The 12,801-nt window shown below is 40.0% G+C and overlaps 1 protein-coding gene across 2 annotated transcripts in view; it reads right to left on the reverse strand.

The window, feature by feature from the left end:
- Positions 1 to 12,801, reverse strand: part of ACLY (ATP citrate lyase) — a 179,777-nt gene that overhangs the window by 92,895 nt on the left and 74,081 nt on the right. The window contains exon 14 of one of the 2 annotated variants that reach the window (XM_053698904.1): positions 3,187 to 3,216. The exons of the other annotated variant lie outside the window; for it this stretch is intronic. Within the exon in view, the coding sequence (XP_053554879.1) occupies positions 3,187 to 3,216 (30 nt within the window). The remainder of the gene's footprint in view (positions 1 to 3,186; positions 3,217 to 12,801) is intronic. 2 annotated transcript variants of the gene reach the window in all.

Genomic DNA, 12,801 nt, shown 5'->3' on the forward strand with positions numbered 1-12,801 from the left:
CTGGTGCTGGTTGGTCAAGCTCCACATCCTCATACAGGGCAAGTCCATCTTGGAGATTAGCTATTCTTGCATTCTGTTACAGAAGCAAAGTACATTCACAGATCAGTGTGGCATTTGCATTTTTGCAGGGGGTACATTGCTCTATAATTTATGTGGCCTTTTCTATAAATGTCAAGCGACTTTTAGACTCCATATAAAAACTGCAAACATTTTTATTAAAGCTACTGCTCTGTATTATGTGTGCTAGTTTGAAGCGCACAAAGCTGTAAAAAAGCCGCCAACATCACTGATCTGATTGTTCACCACTTATTTAATTGGGTGCAAGAATATGTGACCTCCAAGATGGCAGCTCCCAGTATGAAAATGTGGATCTTTATCAACCAGCAGCACCTGTAAAGGGTTAAAATAATAATTTTTTAAAAAAAAATGGCTCTGAAGAGAGCTGCAGGAACAGAAGGAAAAGCAATATCATGGCGAGAAGTAACCAGTCTGTTGAAGTTGTGTCCAGTAGTTTAAAGGAATATAAAACCCAAAATTTTCATGATTCAGATAGAACATACAATTTTAAACAACTTTCCAATGTACTTCCATTATCAAATTTGCTTCGTTCTTTAGTTCTACTTTAAGAGATATCTAGTTAGGTAGCGTGCACGTGTCTGCAGCACTATATTTCCTGTCATGTGGTACAGCAGACACGTGCACACTACTCAACTAAATATCTCTTAACATAGAACAAGAGAACAATGCAAATTTGATAATAGAAGTAAATTGGAATTATTTTTTTTAAATAGTATTCTCTATCTGAATCAAGACATATTTTGGGTTTCAGGTCCCTTTAATATTAGGAAATCTTACTTTACAGTTAATGGCAGATACATCGAATTTTCATTCAGCATTAGTAATAAAGAATTCAGGAATGCATATAGAGAACATAAAGCAAAAAGAATAGTAAAACATATGTTGAGGTTGTAGTATAAACAACCAAGGGCTAGATTACAAGTGGAGCTGTAGTTTCTGCTCACGTTCGAGCATTAAACTGATAGAATTCTTTTTTTACTCTCATATTACAAGTTGAAAGTAAAAAGTTTGCATTCTCGCATTCGCAAATTAGTGGTAACAAATAGACTTTGAGAAGTGGCAAACGCAAAATCGAATTCCCTCATAGACTTCAATGGAGCAAACACGATTGCGGATATTAAAAAGCGCAACATATGAAGAAATTATTGCATATTTCATAATCCAATGTTCTGCACATAGCATAATAAATTCAATTTATTCTTAGAGATATGGTTGATCAGGGTCCACATTACCCCCATATCTGCATGTGTGTTATATATTAAAAAAAAATAAAAAAAAAATTATATATATATATATATTTATATTATAGTAACCTTTCTGCAGTGCATCTTCATTGTTTAATTCATTAGGAATATTAGATAGCGGATAATAGTGCAGAACAGATCTGTATGTGAGTCACTGCAGAGTTATTTCTTTTCTCTATTTTGCGCCTATTTAAAACAACTTAACACACAGCTTTTCAAATGTAGATACTAAAGATACGGGAAAAAACAAGACCAAGCCACTTTCCAGTCTTTAGGAGCAAACAACAGACCCTGTTTCTCCAATACAATTTACTGAAATGTCCTGAAAACATTTTTTGTTTGGACAGCTCAAGAGACAGGCTTGTGGATTTGAGCAGCAATGCAGTGAAAGAGTAAACAGTAAATTGACTTTTTCAATTTAAATATGACAGATTAACAGCAAATCTTACATAATTTAAGATCTTGCAAAATGTGAAGCATATGAATTTTGACTATAATTTTCCAGTAATGGGAAAGAAAGAAATGTTCACTTTAAAAAAGGGATATGAAATCCCAAAATATTCTTTCACAAGTCTGATAAAGCATGCAATTTAAACACAACTTTTCAGTTACTTCTATTATCTAATCTGCTTTGTTCTTTGTGTATCCTTTGTTGAAAAGCATGCCTAGGTAGGCTCTGAATCTGCAATGCACTACCCGGAGCTAGCTGCTGATTTGCTACTCCTCTTAGCATTGGCTGCCCTAATGTTTTCAGCTAACTCAGAGTAGTGCATTTCTGCGTATTCAAGAATACCAAGAAAATTAAGCAAATTCTTATAATAGGAGTAAAATTAGAAAGTTGTTTGGAATTCTGGGTAAGATCATGTACTTACTTTTATAGCGACAGTGAACCTGAACTATATTAAGCTTAAATCAAATTAATCCTGCTACAAAAGGGAGAGTTTGCCTATTGTGAATACAAAATGTAGACTTACATATATTTAAAAGGTATTAAAAAGGTAAATGGCTTCAAGTTAAAGCCGTTTTAAATTTGTACTAATAATTGTACTTATTTCTGTTTTTATTTTAAGATGCAGTTATTAAAATGGAAAAGTATTTTATTACAAGTTAAGGATGTGTAAACTATATAAAAACAAATAATATAACAAAAAGTTGTATCCGAGGTAATAAAAGGATATATAATATTGTAGCCTAGCTTGAAGATGAAGCAGTAAAGGACAGCAGTACTGTTCTTGATCCTAGAAGTAATCTTTAATAGGTAACACTAGATATGTGCATTCGGATCCTTCATGAAAGATCGCCACATTAAGATCTGGGTTTGCAAAGATCTTAGTGTAGCAATCTTTCACAAAAATAAATCCAGCTCCAAAAAGTAACTATTTAGTTCACCAGTAGAAAGGATCACATTTATTCCTCCACATGAAGGGATTTGGAAAAACAGGTAAAATATTGTGGACTGTTTTATTGTAATTTTAGCAAATTATATATGTATAGAAATGTGTGTGTTTAAATAACAGTAACACTTTCACGGCATTGCTATTACAATCCATCATATTGTAAAGGTCAATGAGTTGTCATAGATTAATACAATTAGATGTTAAAATTTTATGAGGCACAATAGCACAATATTGGTATTGAGAAAGGTCTAATTATCAGTAAGGCTTATTGGAGGATCTGGTCTGTTCTTGGCTCATGTGAGATCCATGAAAGGCAGCTAGTGTCCTACCTTAAGCCTTAAGAGGTAAAAAGTGCAAGTACAAAAAGGAACAGGTGGAAAGTGATGGGACATATACTGGGCTGTGAGACCACACCGCAGACTGAGACAGAGCACAGCCAACAACACCCAAACTAAACCTCGACCTACCTTTAGTTGGTCCATGCTGAGTTGCTGAATCTGTTAAGATGAGAAAATTAGGGTGTGCACCCATAACGTTTACTACAGGAGAACATCTAGTTATATGTTTGTATGAATTAAAAGGAACATAATACACCCTGTAATAACACAATTATTCTGCAGTCTTGCAATACATTAAAATACTATGTGGCTGTGAAATCGTTTTGGAATGCATTAAACAACCTGCTTGCTGCAATTTATTTTCAACAGCCAAAAACCACCACCTTTTGTCTTGTTTAAAAATGAAGTAGACAAAGCGTGCCACTGCCATTTTGTTAGCAAAGAATCCATTGTTTTGTAGTCCCTTATCCGATTACCACTGCTGAGCATGGCTAGGCTTGCGAAGTCTAATGTGGGTTTTTCCAATTCTAAAAACTGGAAGTTCACAATTTTCAGAGTTAAATTACAGGGAAAGAGGACAAAATAAATAATAAAAGTATACTGCAAAGATGTTTCACAATGCATAATTAACCATCTTGTATTAGAGTCTCAAAGTGTTTAAGTTCCACCCCAGTAAGGGATGGTAGCTGTTACTAGTAGATGTAAAATGTGTGACATTTACATTTTTAGCACGTCTTATCCCATCCAAACATATATTTCTTTCTAATGACACAGTGAGTCCACGGATCATCATCAATTACTGTTGGGAATATCACTCCTGGCCAGCAGGAGGAGACAAAGCACCACAGCAGAGCTGTTAAAGTATCACTTCCCTTCCCACAAACCCCAATCATTCTCTTTGCCTCTCGTGCAAGGAGGAGGGAGGAACTTTAGTTCAGATTATTTTCTGTTGGTAGGTGCTCACAGTTATTGTCCATCTGCCATCCACATTTCTGGAATGGACAACAGGGACGCGGCATTCTGAGCAGTCAGACTTATCCCGGGGAAGTGGGATCTCCATCCGGGAGTGTTCTCTAGGCTATTTCCCAAATGGGGGTTTCCAGAATTGGTTCTGCTGGGGTCTCGTCAGAACCCAAGTTCCCAAGTCGGTTTGAGGTCAAGAGATCCTCAAGCCCTCTAATAGATGTTCTGGCAGTTCCTTGGAATTTCATGTTGCCATATCCTCCTCTGTTTGTTCTCCTTTCGCAAGTCATCATTCGGTTCAAGTGCGAGAGAGCATTGGGTTTCTACTAGCTCCTTTGTAGCCTTACAGGATCTGGTAGGTGGATCTAGTAGAGAGGTTGTCTCTAACTCCGTGGAGACTTCCGCTGGGGAAGGATCTTCTGCCTCAGGGGTCCTTCTGTCATCCAAATATCGTTTCTCTTAAACTGTCTGCTTGGAGATTGTTCTCTTGTTTTTAGCTAATTGTGGGTCTTTCAAATCGGTTCTTAAGACCACGACTCGGGGTCGTCAGCCTACCCATAGAAAGATTTTATATAAGATATGGCGAAGAGAGATGTGGTGTTGTAGTTAGCTCCACCGCTCCTGAAACGGAAGGTTGTGAGTTTGAACTCAGGTAAAAGCTCCTGTTTACTTATCTGGCATGTGCTTCTGGTGACAGCTAGCATTCCAACGTGGAAGTATTTTAAAGGACCCCAAGGATCTTCTCTTTTATCCAGGTAGACCTTGAGAAGGGGTTATTTGTTAGTACCCTCAAGGGTCAGTTTTTCGGCGCTTGACATTCTGCTGCTCAAGCGTCTGGCCGACGTTCCGGATGTACAATCTATTTTTCAGGTCCTGGTCGGGATCAGAACCATGTTAAAGTCAGTTGCTCCTTAGGAGCCTTACAGGTTTTTTTCAGGCTCAGTTTGAGCCTATACATTCCATAGATATTAAATGTTATCTTGGAGAGTTTTGTTCTTCTTCTGCTCAGAGGGTTTCTGAACTCTCAGATTTGCAGTGTGGTTTACTTATCTCGTATTTCGATAGATAAGGCAGTTCTTCGAACTAAGTTTGTTTTCTTTCTAAGGTTGTTTCGGACAGAGATTTTAGTCAGGAAATAGTTGTTCCTTTTCTCTGTTCATTCTCTGCAGGCTACAGGGGACTTTTGTCAGTCTCCTGTATTGTTTGTTGTTTTTCTGGTTAGACATTTAGGTCAGTAAGCTTACGCTACTTCTCTTCTCTCTGGTTGAGAAGTGTTATCGTAGGGCTTATGAGTCTGCTGGACAGCAGCCTCCTTCCACTGGGGAGGTGTTCTCTTCTTGGGCCTTCAAGAAAGAGGCCTCTGTGGAAAAGATTTGTAAGGCGGCGACTTGGCCTTCCTTGCTAATTTTTTCTAAAGTCTATAGATTTGCTCTTTTGCCTCAACTGAGGTTTCTTTCGGGAGAAAGGGTCTTCAAGCAGTGGTGCCTTCTGGTTAGGTTACCTGTCTTGTCCCTCCCGTATCATCTGTGTACTCTGGCTTGGGTATTAATTCCCAACAGTAATCAATGATCCAAGGACTCACTGTGTCATTAGAAAGAAAACAAAATTTATGCTTACCTGATAAAGTTATTTATTTCTTGACACGGTGAGTCCACGGCCCTCCCTGGTTTCAGAAAGTTTTGTTTTTTTTATATAATGCTCAGGCACCTCTGCACCTTGTGTTATTTCCTTTAGTCGAATGACTGGAGTTTGTGGGAAGGGAAGTGATACTTAACAGCTCTGCTGTGGTGCTCTTTGCCTCTTCCTGCTGGCCAGGAGTGATATTCCCAACAGTAATTGATGATGATCCGTGGACTCACCATGTCAATAAATAAATACATTTATCAGGTAAGCATAAATATTGTTTTTGATCTATTTTACAGGTTAGATTCTTCTACATTAAATATAAAAAACATTTTTATGCACATCTACTAATATGATAAAGATACCACCCCATCTATTTAGTAGTAGATCATACATTTTCTTTTGCATTTTGTTCCAAAATACAGAACTATGATTTAAATCTCTAACTGTTCGCATATATAAAATTTCCCCTTAAAAAGGTTCTTCTCAAAACTAACCTTTCCTATAATTCAATGCTTTTAATACCGGTATATCACAGAAGCAATATAGTAGTACCAAGTCAGGCAGTCGCATTTTTGTTTGATATTAAATAAATGTAAACTCTATTTTCTAATGATTGAGAGCCCATCTATGAAGCAACATGCTACTATGGTCTAGTTTCCATTATGGTTTTATAATCTGTATAAACTGGTGAAAATATAAAACATCTCCATAGGCTTTAATGGAGATACTTTTTCTTACCACAAGCTTACATGGTTTGCAATAGCAATGGAAATTAGGCCTATGATTTTGGAAAAACAGAATTTATGCTTACCTGATAAATTACTTTCTCCAACGGTGTGTCCGGTCCACAACACGTCATGTTTACTTGTGGGAATATCTCTTCCCCAACAGGAAATGGCAAAGAGTCCCAGCAAAGCTGGCCATATAGTCCCTCCTAGGCTCCGCCCACCCCAGTCATTCGACCGACGGACAGGAGGAAAAATATAGGAGAACCCATATGGTACCGTGGTGACTGTAGTTAGAGAAAATAATTAATCAGACCTGATTAAAAAACCAGGGCGGGCCGTGGACCGGACACACCGTTGGAGAAAGTAATTTATCAGGTAAGCATAAATTCTGTTTTCTCCAACATTGGTGTGTCCGGTCCACGGCGTCATCCTTACTTGTGGGAACCAATACCAAAGCTTTAGGACACGGATGAAGGGAGGGAGCAAATCAGGTTACCTAAACGGAAGGCACCACGGCTTGCAAAACCTTTCTCCCAAAAATAGCCTCCGAAGAAGCAAAAGTATCAAATTTGTAAAATTTGGCAAAAGTGTGCAGTGAAGACCAAGTCGCTGCCTTACATATCTGATCAACAGAAGCCTCGTTCTTGAAGGCCCATGTGGAAGCCACAGCCCTAGTGGAGTGAGCTGTGATTCTTTCAGGAGGCTGCCGTCCGGCAGTCTCGTAAGCCAATCGGATGATGCTTTTAAGCCAAAAGGAAAGAGGTAGAAGTCGCTTTTTGACCTCTCCTTTTACCAGAATAGACGACAAACAGAGAAGATGTTTGTCTGAAATCTTTTGTAGCTTCTAAATAGAATTTTAGAGCACGGACTACGTCCAAATTGTGTAACAAACGTTCCTTCTTTGAAACTGGATTCGGACACAAAGAAGGTACAACTATCTCCTGGTTAATATTTTTGTTAGAAACAACCTTTGGAAGAAAACCAGGCTTAGTACTCAAAACCACCTTATCTGCATTGAACACCAGATATGGCGGAGAACACTGCAGAGCAGATAACTCTGAAACTCTTCTAGCAGAAGAAATAGCAACCAAAAACAAAACTTTCCAAGATAACAACTTAATATCTATGGAATGTAGAGGTTCAAACGGAACCCCTTGAAGAACTGAAAGAACTAGATTTAAACTCCAGGGAGGAGTCAAAGGTCTGTAAACAGGCTTGATCCTGACCAGAGCCTGAACAAATGCTTGAACATCTGGCATAGCTGCCAGTCGTTTGTGTAGTAAGACAGATAAAGCAGAAATCTGTCCCTTTAGAGAACTCGCAGATAATCCTTTATCCAAACCTTCTTGCAGAAAGGAAAGAATCTTAGGAATTTTTATCTTATTCCAAGGGAATCCCTTGGATTCACACCAGCAGATATATCTTTTCCATATTTTATGGTAAATCTTTCTAGTTACCGGTTTTCTGGCCTGAACCAGAGTATCAATCACAGAATCTGAAAACCCACGCTTTGATAGAATCAAGCGTTCAATCTCCAAGCCGTCAGCTGGAAGGAGACCAGATTTGGATGTTCGAATGGACCCTGAACAAGAAGGTCCTGTCTCAAAGGTAGCTTCCATGGTGGAACCGATGACATATTCACCAGGTCTGCATACCAAGTCCTGCGTGGCCACGCAGGAGCTATCAAGATCACCGAGGCCCTCTCCTGTTTGATCCTGGCTACCAGCCTGGGAATGAGAGGAAACGGTGGAAACACATAAGCTAGGTTGAAGGTCCAAGGCGCTACTAGTGCATCCACTAGAGTCGCCTTGGGATCCCTGGATCTGGACCCGTAGCAAGGAACCTTGAAGTTCTGACGAGACGCCATCAGATCCATGTCTGGAATGCCCCATAATTGAGTCAACTGGGCAAAAATCTCCGGGTGGAGTTCCCACTCCCCCGGATGGAATGTCTGACGACTCAGATAATCCGCTTCCCAGTTTTCCACACCTGGGATGTGGATTGCAGATAGATGGCAGGAGTGATTCTCCGCCCATTGTATTATTTTGGTTACTTCTTTCATCGCCAGGGAACTCCTTGTTCCCCCCTTATGATTGATATACGCAACAGTCGTCATGTTGTCTGATTGGAATCTTATGAATCTGGCCTTTGCAAGCTGAGGCCAAGCCCTGAGAGCATTGAATATCGCTCTTAGTTCCAGAATGTTTATCGGGAGAAGAGACTCTTCCCGAGACCATAGTCCCTGAGCTTTCAGGGATTCCCAGACCGCACCCCAGCCCACTAGACTGGCGTCGGTCGTGACAATGACACACTCTGGTCTGCGGAAGCTCATTCCCTGGGATAGGTGGTCCAGGGATATCCACCAACGGAGTGAATCTCTGGTCTTCTGATCTACTTGAATCACTGGAGACAAGTCTGTATAGTCCCCATTCCACTGTTTCAGCATGCACAGTTGTAATGGTCTTAGATGAATTCGCGTAAAAGGAACTATGTCCATTGCTGCAACCATCAACCCTACTACTTCCATGCACTGAGCTATGGAAGGACGTGGAACAGAATGAAGAACTTGACAAGCGCTTAGAAGTTTTGACTTTCTGACATCTGTCAGAAAGATCCTCATTTCTAAGGAATCTATTATTGTTCCCAAGAAGGGAACTCTTGTTGACGGAGACAGAGAACTTTTTTCTATGTTCACCTTCCATCCGTGAGATCTGAGAAAGGCCAGAACGATGTCTGTATGAGCCTTTGCTTTTGAAAGGGACGACGCTTGTATTAGAAAGTCGTCCAAGTATGGTACTACTGCAATGCCCCTCGGTCTTAGAACCGCTAGAAGGGACCCGAGTACCTTTGTGAAAATCCTTGGAGCAGTGGCTAATCCGAATGGGAGGGCCACAAACTGGTAATGTTTGTCCAGAAAGGCAAACCTTAGGAACTGATGATGTTCTTTGTGGATAGGAATATGTAGGTATGCATCCTTTAGATCCACGGTAGTCATAAATTGACCTTCCTGGATAGTGGGTAGAATCGTTCGAATGGTTTCCATTTTGAACGATGGTACCCTGAGAAATTTGTTTAGGATCTTTAAATCCAGAATTGGTCTGAAGGTTGCCTCTTTTTTGGGAACTACGAACAGATTTGAGTAAAATCCCATTCCTTGTTCCGTCATTGGAACTGGGTGTATCACTCCCATCTTTAACAGGTCTTCTACACAATGTAAGAACGCCTGTCTCTTTATTTGGTTTGAGGATAAGTGAGACATGTGGAACCTTCCCCTTGGGGGTAGTTCCTTGAATTCCAGAAGATAACCCTGAGAAGCTATTTCTAGCGTCCAGGGATCCTGAACATCTCTTGCCCAAGCCTGAGCAAAGAGAGAGAGTCTGCCCCCCACTAGATCCGGTCCCGGATCGGGGGCTACTCCTTCATGCTGTTTTGTTAGCGGTAGCAGGCTTCTTGGTCTGCTTACCCTTGTTCCAGCCTTGCATAGGTTTCCAGGCTGGTTTTGACTGTGAGGCATTACCCTCTTGCTTAGAGGATGCAGAATTAGAGGCCGGTCCGTTCCTGAAATTACGAAAGGAACGAAAATTAGACTTATTCTTGGCCTTGAAAGGCCTATCTTGTGGGAGGGCATGACCCTTTCCCCCAGTGATGTCTGAGATAATCTCTTTCAATTCTGGTCCAAAGAGAGTTTTACCCTTGAAGGGGATGTTAAGCAATTTTGTCTTGGATGATACATCCGCTGACCAAGACTTTAGCCAAAGCGCTCTGCGCGCCACAATTGCAAACCCTGAATTTTTCGCTGCTAATCTAGCTAATTGCAAAGCGGCATCTAAAATAAAAGAGTTAGCCAACTTAAGTGCGTGAACTCTGTCCATAACCTCCTCATATGGAGTCTCTCTACTGAGCGACTTTTCTAGTTCCTCGAACCAGAACCACGCTGCTGTAGTGACAGAACAATGCACAAAATGGGTTGTAGAAGGTAACCTTGCTGTACAAAAATCTTTTTAAGCAAACCTTCCAATTTTTTATCCATAGGATCTTTGAAAGCACAACTATCCTCGATAGGAATAGTAGTGCGCTTGTTTAGAGTAGAAACTGCCCCCTCGACCTTAGGGACTGTCTGCCATAAGTCCTTTCTGGGGTCGACCATAGAAAATAATTTCTTAAATATAGGAGGGGGAACAAAAAGGTATGCCGGGCTTCTCCCACTTCTTATTCACTATGTCCGCCACCCGCTTGGGTATAGGAAAAGCGCCGGGGTGCACCGGAACCTCTAGGAACTTGTCCATCTTGCATAATTTTTCTGGAATGACCAAGTTGTCACAATCATCCAGAGTAGATAACACCTCCTTAAGCAGTGCGCGGAGATGTTCTAATTTAAATTTAAATGTCACAACATCAGGTTCAGCCTGTTGAGAAATTTTTCCTGAATCTGAAATTTCCCCATCTGACAAAACCTCCCTCATGGCCCCTTCAGATTGGTGTGAGGGTATGACAGAACAATTATCATCAGCGCCCTCCTGCTCTTCAGTGTTTAAAACAGAGCAATCGCGCTTTCTCTGATAAGTAGGCATTTTGGATAAAATATTTGCTATGGAGTTATCCATTACAGCCGTCAATTGTTGCATGGTAATAAGCATTGGCGCGCTAGAAGTACTAGGGGCCTCCTGCGTGGGCAAAACTGGCGTAGACACAGAAGGAGATGATGTAGAACCATGTCTACTCCCTTCATCTGAGGAATCATCTTGGGCAATTTCATTATCTGTGGCAGTACTGTCCTTACTTTGTTTGGACGCTATGGCACAATTATCACACAATTTTGAAGGGGGAGACACATTGGCTTTCATACATATAGAACATAGCTTTTCTGAAGGCACAGACATGTTAAACAGGCTTAAACTTGTCAATAAAGCACAAATCCGTTTTAAAACAAAACCGTTACTGTCTCTTTAAATTTTAAACAGAGCACACTTTATTACTGAATGTGAAAAAATATGAAGGAATTGTTCAAAATTTACCAAAATTTCACCACAGTGTCTTTAAGCATTACTTTAACCCTTAAAATAACGAAACCGGAGCCGGTTACAGATTTAACCCCTATACAGTCCCAGCTACAGCCTTTGCTGTGACTTTACCAAGCCCAGAGGGGAATACGATACCAAATGACGCCTTCTAGGAACTTTTCCAACTACTTTCAGGTCCTCACACATGCATCTGCATGTCTTGCTCTCAAAAACAACCGCGCAGTAATGGCGCGAAAATGAGGCTCAGCCTACAACTGGGAAGGCCCCCTGACTGGAAAAGGTGTCTAACATAGTGCCTGACGTTAAAAAACGTTCCCCAAGTTTATAAGTGTGAATTATCAGCATAAACATGTATAAAATGTCCAAATAAAGCAATCGATTTAGCCCATAAAAGTGTCTACCAGTTTTATAGCCCATATTAAGCCCTTTATTCTGTTTGAGACTAAGAAAATGGCTTACCGGTCCCCATGAGGGGAAATGACAGCCTTCCAGCATTACACAGTCTTGTTAGAAATATGGCTAGTCATACCTTAAGCAGAAAAGTCTGCTAACTGTTTCCCCCAACTGAAGTTACTTCATCTCAACAGTCCTATGTGGAAACAGCAATCGATTTTAGTTACTGTCTGCTAAAATCATCTTCCTCTCACAAACAGAAATCTTCATCTTTTTCTGTTTCAGAGTAAATAGTACATACCAGCACTATTTTAAAATAACAAACTCTTGATAGTAGAATAAAAAAACTACAACTAAACACCACATACTCTTAACCATCTCCGTGGAGATGTTGCCTGTGCAACGGCAAAGAGAATGACTGGGGTGGGCAGAGCCTAGGAGGGACTATATGGCCAGCTTTGCTGGGACTCTTTGCCATTTCCTGTTGGGGAAGAGATATTCCCACAAGTAAGGATGACGCCGTGGACCAGACACACCAATGTTGGAGAAAGGTCAGTTCTATCAATAACTATATACAAAAATATACTAAATATAAGTAGGAAATTAGTTTACAAACAGACAATTTTGTACAAAAAAGATAAAAATACCTTAAAGACATTATCATTGTGCTAAACGGCCATTAAACACATTGAGATTGTAGTAAAAAATTTTAATTATGTGTTAAATAAATAATGAAAGTAAATTGATTTTTTTTCTTTCCTTTTTTCAGTAATTTAGAAAATTGTTGTCTTTCCAATTCCACTACATTTCTATAAAATAATGGGCCATGGTGTGTTGAAATCTAGGTTTCCCTTATCTAATCTCTTCTGCTGAGGACAACTAGTGACAGATAAAGTATGCAAACTTACAGCAATGTTAAAGGGACTTTAAATGTTATTGCTTTATTATGAAAAGTTAAAATATGGAAAAAAAAAACTTCCAAAGAAACGGTAAGTATTTAAAATGGCAATGTT

Source organism: Bombina bombina, chromosome 1, assembly GCF_027579735.1.
Source record: "Bombina bombina isolate aBomBom1 chromosome 1, aBomBom1.pri, whole genome shotgun sequence".
Taxonomy (NCBI): domain Eukaryota; kingdom Metazoa; phylum Chordata; class Amphibia; order Anura; family Bombinatoridae; genus Bombina; species Bombina bombina.